Source organism: Grampus griseus (genome assembly GCF_964374135.1).
Source record: "Grampus griseus genome assembly, chromosome: 14".
Classification (NCBI taxonomy): Eukaryota; Metazoa; Chordata; class Mammalia; order Artiodactyla; family Delphinidae; genus Grampus; species Grampus griseus.
This window is the reverse complement of record NC_139008.1, coordinates 13,870,803-13,891,330: the sequence shown is the minus strand read 5'-3', so window position 1 is coordinate 13,891,330 and position 20,528 is coordinate 13,870,803. Positions and strand designations below refer to the sequence as shown.

At 42.4% G+C, this 20,528-nt stretch overlaps 1 protein-coding gene across 1 annotated transcript in view; it reads left to right on the top strand.

The window, feature by feature from the left end:
* Window positions 1-20,528, top strand: part of CALN1 (calneuron 1) — a gene marked incomplete at both ends in the record, with an annotated part of 433,025 nt that overhangs the window by 78,536 nt on the left and 333,961 nt on the right. Inside the window, one exon of the mRNA XM_082670270.1 lies at window positions 19,076-19,196. Within this exon, the coding sequence (XP_082526396.1) occupies window positions 19,076-19,196 (121 nt within the window). The remainder of the gene's footprint in view (window positions 1-19,075; window positions 19,197-20,528) is intronic.

Below are 20,528 nucleotides of genomic sequence, written 5' to 3'. Positions count from 1 at the left end.
CCCTCCAGAAAGTAGACAAAGAGGGAACTTTTCTCACCATAATAAAGGCCATATATGACACACCCACAGCCAACATTGTTCTCAATGGTGAAAAACTGAAACCATTTCTACTAAGATAAGGAACAAGACAAGGTTGCCCACTCTCACCACTATTATTTAACATAGTTTTGGAAGTTTTAGCCACAGCAGTCAGAGAAGAAAAAGAAATAAAAGGAATTCAAATCAGAAAAGAAAAAGTAAAGCTGTCACTGTTTGCAGATCACATGATACTATACATAGATAATCCTAAGGATGCTACCAGGAAACTACTAGAGCTAATCAATGAATCTGGTAAAGTAGCAAGATACAAAATTAATGCACAGAAATCTCTTGCATTCCTATACACTAATGATGAAAAATCTGAAAAAGAAATTAAGGAAACACTCCCATTTACCTTTGCAACAAAAAGAATAAAATACTTAGGAATAAACCTACCTAAGGAGAAAAAAGGCCTGTATGCAGAAAACTATAAGACACTGATGAAGGAAATAAAAGATGATTTAAACAGATGGAGAGATATACCATGTTCTTGGATTGGAAGAATCAACATTGTGAAAATGACTCTACTACCCAAAGCAATCTACAGATTCAATGCAATCCTTATCAAACTACCAATGGCATTTTTCACAGAACTAGAACAAAAAATTTCACGATTTGAATGGAAACACAAAAGACCCTGAATAACCAAAGCAATCTTGAGAAAGAATAACGGAGCTGGAGGAATCAGGCTCCCTGACTTCAGAAATAATTGCTTTTTAAAGGAAACTCATGCTCAAAGCTCAAAAACAGTTTTGAGAATGGATGGTTTTGGAAATCTTTCTACCATTATGTGATTTTGTTGCTAAAAAACTGTTGTGAGTGTGCTATCTACAAACTCAAATTTGTGAAGTTAAAAAATCTGGGGGCTTCCCTGGTGGCACAGTGGTTAAGAATCTGTCTGCCAATGCAAGGGACATGGGTTCGAGCCCTGACCGGGGAAGATCCCACGTGCCGCGGAGCAACTAAGCCTGTGAGCCAGAACTACTGAGCCTGTGCTCAAGAGCCACAGCTACTGAATCCTGCGCGCCTAGAGTCCGTGCTCCACAACAAGAGAAGCCACCCAATGAGAAGCCCGCGCACCACAAGGAAGAGTAGCTCCAGCTTGCCGCAACTAGAGCAAGCCCGCATGCAGCAAGGAAGACCGAACATAGCCAAAAATAAAAACAAATAAATTAATTAAAAAAAAACCTGGAAACAGAATTTTGTTAACTGCTTAAGAATCTTCCAAATCGATTGTTTTTTTGTTAAAACTATGAAAGTGCAACCGCTTTGAATCAGTGTGCAAAATCACCTGTTGAAATTCAGGAAAGTGAAACTTTACCAGCAAAAATCTTGGCATGCTTGTGGGACGGATTGAAGAATGAATGTTGTGATGTAGTAAACCCTGCCAGTGACGTGTTTCTTCGATTTGGATCTGTAAATTCTTTTGAGGTGTATTTTTGGTTATGGCAGATGTTTTAATCAAGTATGGAAATACAGCCAACCTAAAACCAGATCTTCAAATCACTGTATAACAAAATGTTATGTCAAGATTTTCAGTAAGCATGAATAACAGTAAATCACACTGCTTTCAATAAAAATCCAATTTCTGTATTTTGAGAAACAAAGCGTTCATTGAAGCAGTGTTTTAAATTTATGAGTCTAGAGTTGCATGTAGAATTCTCATATTTCATACTGTTGTCTATTTGTGCTTTCCCTGTTTGTTTTAATAAAGTTGTCAGAGATTTGTCTGTTTATTTGCTTTTGTTTCAGAGAACCAGCTCTTTTAATTTATCTGTTTTCTAATTCAGCTCTGTCTCATTATTTCGTTTTTTCTGTTTTCTTAATTTATTTTGTTGTTCTTTCTCTAAAACGTTTGTTTTGAAAACTTACTTATTTATTTTTGGCTGTCTTGGGTCATCGTTGCTGCGCACGGGCTTTCTCTGGTTGCAGCGAGCGGGGAGTACTCTTTGTTGCGGTGCGCGGGCTTCTCATTGCGGTGACTTCTCTTGTTGCAGAGCACGGGCTCTAGGTGCGTGAGCTTCAGTAGTTGTGGCTCACGGACTCCAGAGCGCAGGCTCAGTAGTTGTGGTGCACATGGGCTTAGTTGCTCTGCGGCATGTGGGATCTTCCTGGACCAGGGCTCGAACCCCTGTCCCCTGCATTGGCAGGCGGATTCTTAACCACTGAGCCACCAGGGAAGCCCTTGAAGACTTATTTAGTGTTTATATTTTTCTCTTAAAAACAGTAAGAGCATTTAAAGACCTCACAAGCTTATCTGAATACTACTTTGCTATACCTCATATGCTTCTTTTTTTTTTTTTTGCGGTACGTGGGCCTCTCACTGTTGTGGCCTCTTCCGTTGCGGAGCACAGGCTCCGGACGCGCAGGCTCAGCGGCCATGGCTCACGGGCCCAGCCGCTCCGCAGCATGTGGGATCTTCCCGGACCGGGGCACGAACCCGTGTCCCCTGCATCAGCAGGCGGACTCTCAACCACTGTGCCACCAGGGAAGCCCCCTCATATGCTTTTTAATAAGAATTATTTCCCTTTTTAAATTTTAAATAGAGCGTATAATTTAAATTTTAATTTAAACTTTGATCTAGGAGTATATTAAAAATTTCAATTTTAATGAATAAGTTCTAGAGATCGAAGGTACAGCATGGTGATTATAGCTAAAAATACTGTATCATATACTTGAAACTTGCTAAGAGAGTAGGTCTTAAATGATCTCACCACAAAAAAAGAGAAAGGGTAATTATGGGACATGTTGGCGGTGTTAGGGAAAGCTATGGTGGTCATCCTTTTGCAACATATAAGGCTATCAACATCTTAGACTTACACAATGTTGTATGTCAGTTATATCTCAACAAAGTTAGAAAAAATGTCTTAGCATTTAAAAATATTGAATTTTATTATTGTTTCTGTTTATATTCAACTGTCTCAGACCTGCTTTTGAAGACCTTTACTGAAGTTTGTTTTGTGGTCTTATATTTGATACCTTTTTGTAAATGTTCCACAGATATCTGGAAAGTGATCTCTGGGGGGTTGTGGGGACACACACACACACACACAGACACACACACACTCATATACAGAGACACATCAAATCGGCCTTCATAGAAAAATGTCTACATCATTCATATCCTCTTTGTTTTTGTTTTTTACCCAGGTAATTTGCCAAAGCCTTAGAGGGTGTCTTTAAAATCTTCACCAGTTTTTAAAATCAAAAATATATTTAAATTATTTTTGGTTTATAATGATATGTACATGATGCATAGAGGTTTGTGACTAATATATATATTTTTTGGATTTTCCCCTTTTTAAACATACCTTCACTATACTATCAGTGCTTTTTATTTTAAATTGCTTTGCAGTTAGAACTTTCTTTTCTTTGACCTTTGCCTTTAAGTCTTTTCCCATAATTTAATTTGTAAACTACTCATTTTACTTTAAATGACCTTTAAAGGCAGTAGCAGGTAGTGATTGTGTCTCCGTTGTGTCTGCTTGCTGTTATGAAGGGAGCTGCGTCTCATCTTGTTCCTCTGTGGGTAACCTGTATTTTCTAACCTGGATGCTCAGAAGACATTTCCTTATCTTTGAAATTCAGAAATGTCACAAGGATATCTAGTTCTGTCAGCATGGTCACTAAGCTAACGTGGATTATTTTCCTGCAACAAATGAAGAGGTGCTGGATAAACATATAACAAAAAAGTTAACTCTGTAGCCCAGCCAGTCCTTTGCCTGCTAGCTTAACAGATTTATCCTTCTCTCTCCCCCTGCACCACTCTGTATAGTAGGGTCTGTCCAAGCAAACTATGTTTCCAGATTCCCTGGCCAAAGGGAGGCACCAACAGGAGGTGAGAAGGTGAGGACAGAGAGTGAGGCTCCCCACCCCTACCTGCCTTTGACAGATGTCTCCATGGTACCTCTCCCTCTTAAGGTTTCCTGCCCTGCATCTTGGCAGAGCAGAGATATCCTATTGGGCGACCCCTACCATGGTTCTAGCTCCTCTGGGCACCCCACTTTTGAGGTTCTGGTCATACTGCCATCGCCATATGTCCCTCCACAGTAGGGGTAGGAGAAACTTTCTGCTATTGCTAATCTCTGCTAACCAGCCTCTCGACAGGGGGTTGGGGGGGTGCTTTTCAGCCCTTCTGCCCACTTGGTAGGTAGTTCACTGTTGCTCATCTTTTTATTGAACTAGCTGACATAGGCTCTGTTTTCCTGACTACACTTTTCCTGTTTTACACATTAAAATAACTTAGTGTGAAAGAAAAGAAGGGGAAACTCAGAGCCCAGAGAGGAAAGCGTAGGGGTGGACGCTGCTTCAGGGTAGGGAAAGCCCCGAAGGCTCTGGCAGGTGGGAGTCTTAATGTTCATGCCGGGAGGAAAGGTGTGGTCTTGGGTCCACAGCAGGCAGGAAGCAGGAACTCAGACCCTGGTTTCGCTGCCCCTCCCATAGGGGGGACTAGACAGCCTGCCCACTGCTCAGCAAAGTGGCTGAGATGCTTATGTCTACCAGGAGCTGTGGCTGCCAAAGGAAAAGGCCCCCGTGACAAAGGAGAACTCCAGACCTGTGCGTCGGGGATGCGCACTCCATATCTACACTACCCACGTGGTGCGCGCCTTCCAGGCCAAGAATGAATGGACAAACTGGTCCCCAATTGGTGAAACCTATGGCACCTGTGCCTCGGGCACAGATCTCTGCGCATGTGAAGCTCCAAAGGGAAAAGCAACACCTGCTGAAGATGGCCCCGCCCACAAAGAGTGAAACCACACCTGGAAACTGTTTACCGCTAGAGAAATCAGAGAAGTACCACAAAGAAGATTAGTGCCTTAAGAAACTGAGATAATTGAGATTCTGAAAGAAAATATGCAAAGGTCAGAGAATAAAAATGGAAAGATTTATACTCAGTGATAAATAAAAGATGGATTTGTAAAAGAAACTAAACTGCTGGAAATGGAAAACGTCATCATTTAGATGAAAACTGAGCAGACAGGTTAAACTGTAAGTTAAGTTACAACTGAAAAAAGAATGTGTGAATGTAAAAATAATTTTGAGGAAATTGCTTACAAGATACACAGATAAAAATATGAAAATTTTAAACAAGTTTAAAGGGGGGGTGGGATGAATTGGGAGAGTGGGATTGACATACATACACTATTGATACTATGTATAAAATACATAACTAATGAGAACCTACTGTATAGCTCAGAAAACTCTCCGCAGTGCTCTGTGGTGACCTATACGGGAAGGGAATCTGAAAAGAGGGGACATAAGTATACGTACAACTGATTCACTTTGCTGCACGGGAGAAACTAACACAACATTGTAAAGCAGCTATACTCCAATAAAAATTAGTTTAAAAAAAGTTTAAGAAACTCGGAAAATACAGTAATATATCAGTTAAAGTTTAGTTCAAGGACCAGTAACCACACTGCGTATTTTAAGGAGGAAGGGATTTAATACAGGGAATTTGATGCTTACAAGATTGTTGAAGGACTGAAGGACTGGATTGTGGATGGCTGTCCAGAATGACTCCCAGAATAATTCAGATTGACCCTCCAGGAGATTTACTACCACTGAGACTGCCACTGGAATCTGCTTGTTGTTCCTAAAACTTCCTCTGGACCCCCCAAAAGCTGGAAAATGGACTTGAAGTTGATCCGAGGATTCAGAAGCCATTGCTCTTCTCCCACCACCTTTACTACTTCTTCACAGCCAGGAAACTGGAGAGTGGACGGCGGAACACTGTTGCAGGAAAACATCGTGTTTCCATGACTTTTCTTGCCTGTAGAAACAACCAGAAATGGTCAGGAAAAAAGACCTTCATCCAGCGGCACGCTGGAGCTACCTCATGCCAGCTTATGAAAGACACTTGTTTGGGCTTCCCTGGTGGTGCAGTGGTTAGGAATCCACCTGCCGATGCAGGGCACACAGGTTCAAGCCCTGGTCTGGGAAGATCCCACATGCCGCGGAGCAACTAAGCCTGTGTGCCACAACCACTGACCCTGCGCTCTAGAGCCCACGAGCCACAACTGCTGAGCCTACGTGCCACAACTACTGAAGCCCATGTGCCTAGAGCCCATGCTCTGCAACCAGAGAAGCCACCACAATGAGAAGCCAGTGCACCACAACAAAGAGTAGCCCCCACTCACTGCAACTAAAGAAAGCCCATGCACAGCAACAAGACCCAACACGGCCATAAATAAATAAATAACTTAATTAATTAAAAGCAGGGAAGAAAAGACACTTGTTAAATTTTCAGGAATTTTACGAGTCAGTTATTAAACATAGCCATTCTTAAATGCATGATAAATGAAATATAAACTTAAATTCTCAGATGAAGTATAAACTTACAGTGAAATAAATTATATTACATCACAAAGGTAATAAATACTAAAAACTCTTCACTTCCTAATTATTTGACTACACTTTATTATTATCTATGATTTTGTGGTTAATTTAGTCTATGACATGTATATGGTGAAAATACTGTATAATGGGGTGCTGGTATACTACTTCACATCTCTTCACAACTCCATGTTCACTGATACCACGTTGTTGGCTCGGAATTGGCCATCGTGGGAGTATTTCTACCATGGATAGGGGTAAATGCTACGGATCAAGGTGTTTTGTGAGACCCCGCACACATACCATTGTATTCATCTCTCTTCTGCATTCCGAACTTGGGCAAGTGCTTTCTAATTTTGGAACTAATTCTCATACAGAGCTCTAGTAGCAATGGAGTCTGGAAAACAAAGTTATTAGCTTTTCAGCTTTTTTAATCTGATGGGGTATGAATGAATGTTGGATGAACCAGTCAAGAGTATTGAGCTTGAATGAAGAGGTCCAACATACATCTTTTACATCTCTTTATGAAAGAGAGAATATCGAGTTGGGGAGAGAGCCTATATCTGAAATTATAGACTTAGAATGGTCCAGAATGAGTATTAACAGGTGAACAAGCAGATTTCTCATCAGCAACAAAATATCCTCCGAGTACTAAGTAAATAATTTGTAATTCTTTACCAAGTTGAACTATAATTCAAATGAGATTGAAATAAAGACTTTTTTTTTTTAAGGAAAAAGACCAAAAAGCTTTCCATTTATAATTCCTTAATGAAAGAACTACTACATTCCCTTCATTAAGAAGGGAATTGAACCCATAAGAGTGCAACAATGAGCAGAGAAATTAGTAAACTTGTAGAAAAGTCTAGGTAAGCATTGGTTGTGACATGCACCAATAACAACTACAATAATAATGACTAACAGTGAGGGGTTTAAAAGTAAGATTGAACTGAAATATTAGAAAACAATAGCATGGAAGAACAAAGCAATCCCAAAATGATAAGCAACCCAGTAGATAAAGGTAAAAAGCAAATTGTAGGAGGGGAAATTAGAACGGCCACAAAACATATAACAAGATGCCTAAGCTAGCAACCAAGGAAATCCAATTACAGATGAAACAGTCTGATCATACTCCTTGTCAGCAAGGCTGTGGGGGAAATAGACATGCCGATAGGCTAATGGTGGGTCTGTAAGTTGCTACAACCATGATGATGATTTTGAAAGATGTTTACAAATTCTTTGATACTCCATCTTTCAGAAGGTGGAGCCTAATCTCTCTCTCCATGAGTGTAGGCTTTCCTTAGCATCTTGCTTTTAATGAACAGAATGTGTCAAAAATGACGGTGTGATTTCTGAGACCAAATCATAAAAGCCCCCTCATTCTGTGTCTTGGATCACCTGCTAGGGGAAGCCGGCTGTCATGTCATAAGAACACCTGAGCAGCCCTCTGGAGAGTCCCCTGAGGATGTTGTGAACAGCCATGTGAGTACACCATCTTGGAAGTGGATCCTCCAGCTGCAGTCACACCTTCTGACGGTGGTAGCCCTGATCAGTGTCTTGACTGCAACCTTCTGAGAACTCCTGAGCCAGAACCACCCAGCAAAGCAATTCCTGATTCCTGACCCACAGAACCTGTGAGATAATAAATATTTGCTCTTTTAAGCCACTAAGTTCAAGGGTAGTTTGTTATGTAGTGACAGACAACTAACCCAACCACTTTGGAAAAATTCTGTAATATTTTATCTAGGTATGTAGGCTAGAGAAATTCCCCTCAATTTACGCAAAGAGACACATGAAGATGTTCTTTGCGGAATGATTTTCTTTCGGTTGGATAGTGGGTAAATGAATTGCAATATGCTTTTACAGTGGAAAACTATGGCACAGGTAAAAGTAAATTGCGTATACGGATTTGGGTAAGTCCCTAAACTCTAATATAGATTGAAATGTGCAAACTGCAAAAGCATATGTACAGTGTGATATTATTTATGTAAATTGAAAGATATATACAGCGATACTATAATATATTCTATACAGTTACACCCAAATGTAGGAAAATTTAAAATCATGGACCGGAAGGATACGTTCCACCTCCAGAATAGTGTTGTCACAGCTGAGTGAAGGAGGTGGAGGAATAGCATAGATGGGCAGGGCTTCGATGTCAGATATTTCTTTGAAAAAAACCTAAAGCAAATGAGGAAAAATATGAGCCCATGTTCAATCTGGGTGGTGGGTCCATGGGTGAATTATATTGTTTGCTGAATTTGCCGTTTGTTTGAAATACTCTTTGTTGCCAGTAATGTAGATTTTCATTCCACTACTGTTTTTGGATTTCTCCTTTGCTTTGCAAAGACCAGCACCTTTTCCAAATCAGCTTGCCTCTCAGCAAGCTGTCTTTGCTTTCTGACTTGATATCTCCTCACTGTATGCTGAGATTTCCTTATGAATTTGCATTATTTCATAGACACCCTGGTTTTCTACTTATTTTTAAGGATGTAACCAGAAGCTTTGTAAAACTGTCTTCTTTCTTGTATCATATTATTGTTGACAATCTGTTTTTGGCTCTACTTCTTCTTGAAAGTGCTTCTTCCTCTGATGATGCAGAATTTTTATTTAGACCCTCACGTTGGTGTTTTCTGCTTACTCATTGCTGTCTGATTTGAGCTCTATCCAAACCCTCCTTGCCAATTGGCCTGCCCCTGCAGGATCTTTACAAGAGAACACAATTGTTTTGTAAGTGCTTAGCCCAACGCTCAGCTGGTATCCATCTAGTGCATCTTTGCTGGAGTAAGTAGGGATCTTCTCGTCCCTATAACTTAACTCTTGGACTCTGAGGAGGAGACATACATTTCTGGGGTATCTGAGGTCTTCTGCAGTTCTTCCTTAATCAAAAGCAATACACGAAAAGCCATAAACCCCACAGGTCATTGTTCGTACTGACACTCATGCGCATAACAAATTTCACATCTTCACGTGCAGGGCCCGTGCCTCAGACCCTTCTGTTCCTAGCCGTGTTGCAGACTGGGAGCCGTGTTGCATGATCCCTGGGTAGCTAGAGGAAGGGGATTGTTGATTCACAGTGGTGCTAAGGGCAGTGAGGGTTTGACCGACCCTGGCTGCTTTGAAAAAGCAATTCCAACAGAGTCCGAAGGGTGATTGTCTGATGTCATGGTTGGTCATTCCAGAGTCCCAGAAATAGAAGGGAATTTGGGTAGATAAAAATCTCCTCCTATTCCTTTACTATCTGACTCTATTATTTAGTCTGCATTCAAAGTGTGGATATGCCACTGATTATTTTCCATTTTAATCCTAACTGTGCCGACTTAATGGAAGCTTCTTCCACACCCTGGCATTGGTGCTGTTGGGAATATGATTATTTTTGTGTGCCTTCATGGATATTTTTAGGGGAATTTGACAAAGGCTCTATCACGGTTGGGTAGGCTCTTTAACTTCTAGAATGCAGGGTCAACATTGCCCCATGTAGTCTGCTAAATGGAGGACAGAAACCCCAGCAATGTATTCCAGGCGCTCAGAAGATGGCCCAAACTTCCGCTGACATCTTGTACGTCCTTTCTTGTTTTGTTTTTTAAATTTAAAACAAAGGATATTGTGGGGTTTTATTTCCATATATATTTGAAATGTTTATGACGTTTAAATGCTTCAAATATTACTTTTTATTTTTTTGCGGTACACGGGCCTCTCACTGTTGTGGCCCCCCAAGTTGCGGAGCACAGGAGGCTTCGGACGCGCAGGCTCAGCGGCCATGGCTCACGGGCCCAGCCGCTCCGCGGCATGTGGCTGGGGCACGAACCCGCGTCCCCTGCACCGGAAGGCGGGCTCTCAACCACTGCGCCACCAGGGAAGCCCTCAAATATTACTTTTTAACACTAGACTTTTCAATGTGGTATAATAATTCTGTTTGAATAACACATTGTATATAGAGTATTTTTTTGGATTAAAAATTTTTTTTATTTCTTTAACTGTGGTTGATTTACAATATTGTGTTAGTTTCAGGTGTACAGCTTCAGATTCTTTTCCATTATAGGTTATTACAAGGCACTGAATATAGTTCCACGTGCTACATAGTGAATCCTAGTTATTTATCTATTTTACATATAGTAGTGTGTACCTATTAATCCTATACTCCTAATTTATCCCTCCCCATCCCCTTTCCCCTTTGGTAACCATAAGTTTGTTTTCTATGTCTGCTGTACCTCCTTTCCAAAGTCCATCTAAGACTTTAAAAAATCTTAAATTAAGTTCTTTGAAAAAATTTCGGAGGCAAGTTCAAATACATTTCTCTACATGTCTTTCTTCCTCTCTCTCTGTATCTGTAGCCCATTACCAGAAATTGATGCAACTTAAAGTACTTTAGAGAGAAGTGCTTCTCAAACTAAACTATTTGTGGGGAAGGACTAGTGTTTTTGTTTTGTTTCTTTTTTTGTTCAAAGCTCCAGTCCTTGGCAGAGTGATTTCTGTAAAATGCAGAAAGAACGAATTAGTGGAAAAATAAAATAAAAAAAGCAAAGATACACAGAAATCAAGTCAACTGGTCACGTGCTTAGGTGTTGGGCCAGTGCTCCAAATTGCTATAAAAATTTCAATGCTTTCTTTCACTTCCTGTCCTTATCTATCTCGTTGCAAACAAGCAGTAGAGAGTATTCAGCTGGCAGTGGTCCACACACTACACTCTGGGTCGTGTTGCTTAAGAGGCCCTGCAGAATTATGTTCTGGGGTACTCTTTACCCAGAATAATAACATCAGCCTAAAGGAATGTGCCTGGGTCTTCGGCACTGCTGAGAAAAAAAATGGAAGAGTTAGTCTGGGTTCTCCAGAGAAACATAACCAATAGGATATATGTAGAGAAAGAAATTTATTGTAAGGAATTGGCTTAGATGGTTTTGGAGGCTGAGAATTCCTACAATCTGGCGAGCTGGAAACCCAGGAGAGCTATTGGTGTCAGCTCCAGCCGGAGTCCAGGTCCAAAGGCAGGAGAAGACCAAAGTTCCAGCTCACACTGACGGAAAGAACACATTTTCCCTTATTTTCCCTTTTTGTTTTATTCAGGCCTCTAACAGATTGGATAAGGCCCAGCCACCTTGGGAAGGGCAATCTTCTTTACTCAGACTACCGGCTTAAATGTTAATCTCACCCCAAAACACTCTCACAGACACACCCAGAGTAATGTTTAACCAAATATCTGGGCACCCTGTGACCCAGTCAAGTTGACACAAAATTAACTGTCTCTGAAGAGCATCATCTCTTGACATCTCTCAAGTCAAAGTGTGTGGGGCTCTTTGTTTTGTTTTTTTTTTTAACATCTTTATTGGAGTATAATTGCTTTACAATGGTGTGTTAGTTTCTGCTTTATAACAAAGTGAATCAGCTATTCATATACATACGTTCCCATATCTCTTCCCTCTTGCGTCTCCCTCCCTCCCACCCTCCCTATCCCACCCCTCTAGGTGGTCACAAAGCACTGAGCTGATCTCCCTGTGCTATGCGGCTGCTTCCCACTAGCTATCTATTTTACGTTTGGTAGTGTATATATGTCCATGCCACTCTCTCATTTTGTCCCAGCTTACCCTTCCCCTTCCCCATATCCTCAAGTCCATTCTCTAGTAGGTCTGTGTCTTTATTTCCATCTTGCCTCTAGGTTCTAAATGACCTTTTTTTTTTTAAGATTCCATATATATATGTTAGCATATGGTATTTGTTTTTCTCTTTCTGACTTACTTCACTCTGTATGACAGGCTCTAGGTCCAGCCACCTCACTACAAATAACTCAATTTCGTTTCTTTTTATGGCTGAGTAATATTCCATTGTATATATGTGCCACATCTTCTTTATCCATTCATCTGTCAGTGGACACTTAGGTTGCTTCCATGTCCTGGCTATTGTAAATAGAGCTGCAATGAACATTTTGGTACATGACTCTTTTTTTTTTTTTTTTTTTTTAACATCTTTATTGGGGTATAATTGCTTTACAATGGTGTGTTAGTTTCTGCTTTATAACAAAGTGAATCAGTCATACATAAACGTATGTTCCCATATGTCTTCCCTGTTGCGTCTCCCTCCCTCCCACCCTCCCCATCCCACCCCTCCAGGCTGTCACAAAGCACCGAGCCAATATCCCTGTGCCATGCGGCTGCTTCCCACTAGCTATCTACCTTACTGCGTTTGTTAGTGTGTATATGCCCATGACTCTCTCTCGCCCTGTCACAGCTCACCCTTCCCCCTCCCCATAACCTCAAGTCCGTTCTCTAAGAGGTCTGCGTCTTTATTCCTGCTTTACCCCTAGGTTCTTCATGACATTTTTTTCTTAAATTCCATATATATGTGTTAGCATACGGTATTTGTCTTTTTCTTTCTGACTTACTTCACTCTGTATGACAGACTCTAGGTCTATCCACCTCATTACAAATAGCTCAATTTCGTTTCTTTTTATGGCTGAGTAATATTCCATTGTATATATGTGCCACATCTTCTTTATCCATTCATCCGATGACGGGCACTTAGGTTGTTTCCATCTCCGGGCTATTGTAAATAGAGCTGCAATGAACATTTTGGTACATGACTCTTTTTGAATTTTGGTTTTCTCAGGGTATATGCCCAGCAGTGAGATTGCTGGGTCATATGGTAGTTCTATTTGTAGTTTTTTAAGGAACCTCCATACTGTTCTCCATAGTGGCTGTATCAATTTACATTCCCACCAACAGTGCAAGAGGGTTCCCTTTTCTCCACACCCTCTCCAGCATTTATTGTTTGTACATTTTTTGATGATGGCCATTCTGACCAGTGTGAAATGATATCTCATTGTAGTTTTGATTTGCATTTCTCTAATGATTAATGATGTTGAGCATTCTTTCGTGTGTTTGTTGGCAGTCTGTATATCTTCTTTGGAGAAATGTCTATTTAGGTCTTCTGTGCATTTTTGGATTGGGTTGTTTGTTTTTTTGATATTGAGCTGCATGAGCTTGTAAATTTTTGAGATTAATCCTTTGTCAGTTGCTTCATTTGCAAATATTTTCTCCCATTCTGAGGGTTGTCTTTTCTTCTTGTTTATGGTTTCCTTTGCTGTGCAAAAGCTTTTAAGTTTCATTAGGTCCCATTTATTTATTTTTGTTTTTATTTCCATTTCTCTAGGAGGTGAGTCAAAAAGGATCTTGCTATGATTTATGTCATAGAATGTTCTGCCTATGTTTTCTTCTAAGAGTTTGATAGTGTCTGGCCTTAAATTTAGGTCTTTAATCCATTTTGAGTTTATTTTTGTGTATGGTGTTTGGGAGTGTTCTAATTTCATTCTTTTACATGCAGCTGTCCAGTTTTCCCAGCACCACTTATTGAAGAGGCTGTCTTTTCTCCACTGTATATTCTTGCCTCTTTTATCAAAGATAAGGTGACCATATGTGCGTGGGTTTATCTCTGGGCTTTCTATCCTGTTCATTGATCTATATTTCTGTTTTTGTGCCAGTACCATACTGTCTTGATTACTGTAGCTTTGTAGTATAGTCTGAAGTCAGGGAGCCTGAGTCCTCCAGCTCTGTTTTTCTTTCTCAAGATTGCTTTAGCTATTCAGGGTCTTTTGTGTTTCCATACAAATTGTGAAATTTTTTGTTCTATTCTGTGAAAAATGCCAGTGGTCGTTTGATAGGGATTGCATTGAATCTGCAGATTGCTTTGGGTAATATAGTCATTTTCACAGTGTTGATTCTTCCAATCCAAGAGCATGGTATAATCTCTCCATCTATTTGTATCATCTTGAATTTCTTTCATCAGTGTCTTATAATTTTTTGCACACAGGTCTTTTGTCTCCTTAGGTAGATTTATTCCTAGATATTTTATTCTTTTTGTTGCCATGGTAAATGGGAGTGTTGTCTTTGGTTTATTACTTTGCCAAGAAATGTACCAGTTCTTCGACACTGAAAACAGGAACCCACCCCTTTGTTTTTAACCTGCTGACATCTTGTCCTTGATGTGACCATGATGCCAGGTGATACCCAGGAAATAGACTCTTTTTCAGCTCTGGTGCTTTTCATTCAAATAGCCCCCTCCTCCTGATACAGTCAGCTGCTTGCTGACCCCGCTCAGCGCTGGGGCCCCCAGTGCTCTGTTGCTGACATTCTGGATCCCTTGGCATCTTAGTGTGCAATGCCAGCCAGCTCCTCTCTGAAACTCACCCTCTGCCAGGTCGTTCCTGACCCTCCTTCAAAACACGGTGTGTTTTATCTTCCAGCTAACACATCATGAATTTCTTTTGCCCTGCCTCCTACTTCATGTAATCCTTAGCAAAGAATTACTGACGATTATTGAGAACATACCTGATGCTAAGTCAAGTGCTTTCCATACCTTATCTTATTTCATAGTTACAAAAATACTATTCAGTATGTTTCCAAACCCCAGTTTTACAGAGGAGGAGACTGAGGCTTACAGAGGTTAATTAATTTACCCACATGGCTAATCAGAGCAGAGCTAGGATTTAAATCTAACACTGCTTTTGACCAGAAAGCCCTGATTCTTAGCCAGGAAACCATACTGCCTTACAGAAAATACAGAAAGATTGTTCACATGGTAAACAGTCACTTAAATAATATTTCTCAATGAGTAAAATGGCTGTTGAAAAGAAATATATATATATATTCATTGCTCACCATGTAAAGATCCATCTCTTAAGTTTTAGCTCAGGACTGTGTTTTCCTTTGCTGGCGAACTTGTACATTTCCCTTCCATAGCCAAAGCTAGGATCTTAAAGCTTGGGTTTCCCCAGGTGGCTTGGAGTGAAATTTAGTCCTTAATTGCAGCAGCTGTTTTTAGCCTACTTGGTATAATGCTCTTCCTTTTTTTGAACATGACTTTATTTATCTATATGGCTGGTTCAATTGCACGTGTTTTCTTTCCCACTAGACTATGAGCATTTTGGGTGAATGAACTGAATACGTACCTAATTTTGTAAGCTGCTTTTTCCAGAAGCAATTATGCTGGTCTTTCAAGTGGGACTCAGTTGTGACCAGTTTTTTCTGCAAAGTACTCAGCGTTTCTTCTGTGCCCGAACGTGGCTTGGACACGCGTGTTTGAGTATAACCTTGTTACCGCGGCTGTAAAAATGCGTGTGTGGCCGGTCCAGAGCTTCAGGCAACCAAGTAAAAGGTGGTAATGGGAAGCTATTTATAAAATGCTGAGAAGCTAGAGTGATGAGTGGTGAAATGGGGAGAAATGCCTTCCGGGCCTGTATCGACCTGAGGGGGGCCTCCCTCCAGGTGGCAAAATTAGAGAAGATCCGTGTGGGTATTTCCCCATGTTTAGGAAGGATTTAAATGATGGTTAAAAATAACAGCTGGTGAGACTACTGGGTCCCGGGGCCAGTGCTGAGAGGGAAGCGTTAGCCATTGTTGATGTCTCATCCCCTGGACCATGGGAATCTGTCCAGGCTGAAATGACCATGGCCACACATGGCGCCCCAAATTAGGACTGGCCTTAGGAAAGGGAGAGCAGCCCTAGCTCGTGCATCTGCTTCTCACCTTTAAACCTGTTTGGTCTGAAATTTAACTTTGAGAAAAGAGGAGATGGTAATTGAAGTCTTCTTCCAAAGAAAGGTTCTCACCTATTTGTGTATAAGGATGGATTTGGCCAGGAGGGGTAGGGGGAAGGTCTGACTTATATCAATAGTTCGCTGAATATGTGCCCCTTATAACTGGCCAAGGCATGCGTACTCTGGAACCAACCCCCCCCCCCCCCCCGTCACTTGCAATTGGCCCGTGGATGTATGTACGTTTTGTTAGCTGTGGAAAGAGTTAAGACTGGGTTGGAGGCTGGCGGCTGGCTCTTTCCTCTGCCATGTGTTTGGGGCCCAGAACGTTTGTGAGAGTTGCCCCAGTTGTTATGATGAGAGAAAAGTACCTTTGATAGAAATAGAGAAATCAGGAAGTGTGGCCTATTTTTTAGGAAGATAATTAGTTCATTTTTCTACATCTTGAGTTTGAAATGAGAGTGTGACACCCAGGTGGAGATGTCTGGTGCTGAGCTGAGGCTGCTTGGTTGAAAGAGAGCTTAGGTGGCCTGTGTTCTAGATCGGATTCTTTCACTAACTGGCGTCCTGCTCTTGGTCAAGCCCTGTAACTTTGAAGAGTCTCTTGGTTTGATCTCTAAGTCAGCAGCTCTCAGCCCATACAGGGGCATGCTGGGGTGAGCTCTAGTTGGGAGGGAGAGAGAGGAAGGGGCGTCCTCTCGGGCCTGTCACTCAGTGGTGTCACAGGGAAAAGAAGACAGGGGCCCCCGCCCCCCTCCAAACATCCTTCATCAGGGCCAGTTGCTATCATGAGTGTGGCTTGAGGGATGGCAAGGTTTGGGAACCCTGAAGCCCTGAGCAGTCATCCCCAGAGACTGGCCTTCTGTTGCTGTCTCTTCCTGTAATTTACACCTTGTTACTCAGCAGTGCCCGGAGGGGCCGCTAGGACCACTCCAGCTTAACGTACAGACGCAAACTTTAGTGCCCAAAGGGACCCTATGGGGGACTCACATGGAGAATGATAGGTGTGTGGGGAGAGAGCACAGGGGCCGATTCTCTCCCACAGAACCCCTGTTAGGGAGGCCCTCAGCCTCTGCTTGTATGCCCCCATTGGCGGGGAGATCACCCCTTCTGGTGCTGCCCAGTTTACCTTCCTGGAGCTCTGTTAAAAGGGTGTTCCCTACCCACACCCTAGAATTGACTCCCCCTCCTGCCTGCCAATTCCCTAATTCTGCTCAGAGGCTTCTCAATCCTCTTAGGCCCCTTTGCAGATGGAGAAGCAGAACCGAATATGCCCCATGGCTCACTCACTATAACAGAGCTTGCTCTTTCCCCTATGGAGAGATCCAACTTTCTCTCTCTCTCTCTTTTTTCATATTCTTTTCCATTATGGTTTATTATAGAATATTGAATATAGTTCCCTGTGCTAAAAAAATAAGACCTTGTTTTTTTTTTAACGTCTTTATTGGAGTATAATTGCTTTACAATGGTGTGTTAGTTTCTGCTTTATAACAAAGTGAATCAGCTATACATATACGTATATCCCCCTATCTCCTCCCTCTTGCGCCTCCCTCCCACCCTCCCTATGCCACCCCTCTAGGTGGTCAGAAAGCACCGAGCTGATCTCCCTGTGCTACGTGGCTGCTTCCCACTAGCTATCTATTTTACGTTTGGTAGTGTATATATGTCCATGCCACTCTCTCACTTTGTCCCAGCTTACCCTTCCCCCTCCTTGTGTCCTCAAGTCCATTCTCTATGTCTGCGTCTTTATTCCTGTCCTGCCCCTAGAAGACCTTGTATTTTATCCGTTCAATATATAATAGTTTGCATCCCAAACTCCCAGTCCAACCCTCCCCTGCCCCCCCGCCCTTGGCAACCACAAGTCTGTTCTCTATGTCTGTGAGTCTGTTTCTGTTTTGTAGATAAGTTCATCTATGTTCTATTTTAGATTCCACATATAAGTGATATCATGTGATATTTGTCTTCCTCTTTCTGACTTACTTCGCTTAGTATGATAATGTCTTGGTCTATCCATGTTGCTGCAAATGGCATTATTCCATTCTTTTTTATGGCTGAGTAGTATTCCATTGTATATATGTACCACATCTTCTTTATCCATTCATCTGTCGATGGACATTTAGGTTGTTTCCATGTCTTGGCTATTGTAAATAGTGTTGCTATGAACATAGGGGTGCATGTAGCTTTTTGAATTACAGTTTTGTCTGGATATATGCCCAGGAGTGGGATTGCTGGATCATATAGCAACTCTAGTTTTTTGAGGAACCTCCCTGCTGTGAGAGACCCATCCTTCTAACTGTGTCTCTCCTCCCTCCCTTTCACCTTAGTCTGGAGCCTCTGGCCTGCCTTGCACTGGTGGGAACTTCAAAGTCCCAGGGGTGGTGCTCTGGTACGAGGAGCTTGGAGGGTTTGTTCATCTTGTCTAAGGGGATGCGATGCTTTCATTTCCTGTGAGCATGCTGGAAGCTGCTTTGTTTTGGGACACCTTGAGATGCTGCCCACCTTTCCTGCAGGGCAGGTGTGATTGGTGTCTCAGAGGGCTATGCTCATGAGCCACTCGTGCAGGCAGGTACAGGGCTCCTTCTCAGAGGTACAGACTGTGGTCTGTGTTTACTCAGAGCCTGGCATTTCCGACCTGCTTTGAGTGCAGTGTAAGTGCAGAACCTGCTTTACCTGGGAAAGCAAAAAGCAAAAGTTGGATTTCCGTACAGTCACGGCTAAGACATATGGTCACTGGGCAGCCTCACATTTTGGGGTGTGCAGTCCTTTCCTAGGAGGATGGAGGAAGCTTTTATCAGACCAGGGAAAGGAGCAGAGAGTATCCTTGTTTGCATGGAGAGACAGTTGGGTGATGCCAGGGTATCCCACAGTCTGCCAGGACCACATGGCTCAAGTTCCTCATTAAATGGGGAGAATGAAGTAAGACGTACAATGAAGGAAGGGACAGAACTTGGGATCCTTCGGGAATTGCTCTGGCCGCGGGGACCCTGGAATTCTCTGACTTTCCCTCTACCAATGTTCTTGTTATTTAAAAAATACTCCTGGCCATCTGAACACCAGGGTGGTCCTTCAGGGAAGGAAAGGAGGAACGGATGATGATGATGTCTTTCTTTCCCCTGCCCCCTGTCTCTTGTGAGCAGGGAGAAGATGCCTTTTCACCACGTGACGGCCGGCCTGTTGTACAAGGGGAATTACCTCAACCGATCTCTGTCTGCTGGCAGCGACAGCGAGCAGCTGGCTAACATCTCTGTGGAGGAGCTTGATGGTAAGGAGCCCGCCTTGCGTGGGAGGTGAGCCACCGAGGGAGGCATCTGGGGCCATTGTGCGTCTAAGACGCTGGCCGTCAGCTGTGGCCACGTCTAACAGTGATGCAGCAGGAAAGAGTTCAGAGATCACTTCTGCCTAAATGACTTCTTTGTGTGGGATGGACCTGGTGGCCTGAAAAATCTATGGGGAATATTTCTGTTCCTTTGGGTACCACAAGGAACCCTCTGACTGGGGAGGCAGGCTTCTACTCGTGACACGTATTTTCCAATTGATGGAATCTTGGTCGCCAGTAGTGTTGCCGTTTCCATCTTCTCATTCACCGTGGGGCCCAGCTGCGGGGAGGTCATAGACTTGTTCATGGCCGTCTCTTGACTTGTGGCCATGGTGCTTGGAATCCTGCCCAGATCAGAATCATCTGGAAGCTGTGTCTAGGTGGGAAGGGCCGGCAATTATTTTGATTGCCTCTGTGCCTCTGTAACAGTGGTAGCCTTGGCTTTGGGATGCGAACGAACCTGGGGACACGGTGACTGAATTCATCCGGGGACAGTGCCCCTTTGTATCCTGGGGAGATCAACTCCTTGATTAAAAAAAAAAATTAAAACAAGGAAGAAGGTTTTTTGTTTTTGTCTTTTAGAATAGAGAATTCGGTTGATTCAGCCAGATGTTTGCCTAGGCATCTGCTGAGGCCACGCCAGATTGGTTTCCCTTCTTGTTTTGAAATGCTGTGTTCCTGGTGACACTGTTTTACAACAAGAAGTTTAAGTTTACTTTCTAAAATAGGGAAGTTAAAATTACCCCATATGGCCCATATCTTTGCTTTGAGTATAATGGTCTGAACCAGTGTGATTTCTTTGTGCACGTTTCTTACAAGGGGTGTGGTAGGCGGGGAGATTCGTCTCTGGGCCAGGGAAGACAGGCTCGCTTCATGAAGGGCACGAGATGGGGCAGGCGAAGGACAGGGCCGTCGGATGGCTTTCTCGCTCTCACCGCGTTGTTTGCTTGCTGCTCGACGGGCATACCGTGTTTTATTACGCTTCGCTTTAGTGCACTTCGCAGGTACTGCATTTTTTACGGATTGAAGGTTTGGGGGGCAACACTGCATTGTCAGATGCTGGTTAGCATTTTTTAGCAATAAAATATTTTAAAATGAAGGTATGTACATTGTTTGTTTGGACCTAATGCCATCACACATTTAACAGACTACAGCATAGTGCAAACGTAACTTTTATATGCGCTGGGAAACTATAAGATTCGGTGATTCGCTTTACTGTGCTCTTTACTTCATTGCAGTGGTCTGGAACCGAGTGCGCGGTATCTCTGAAGCCTACCT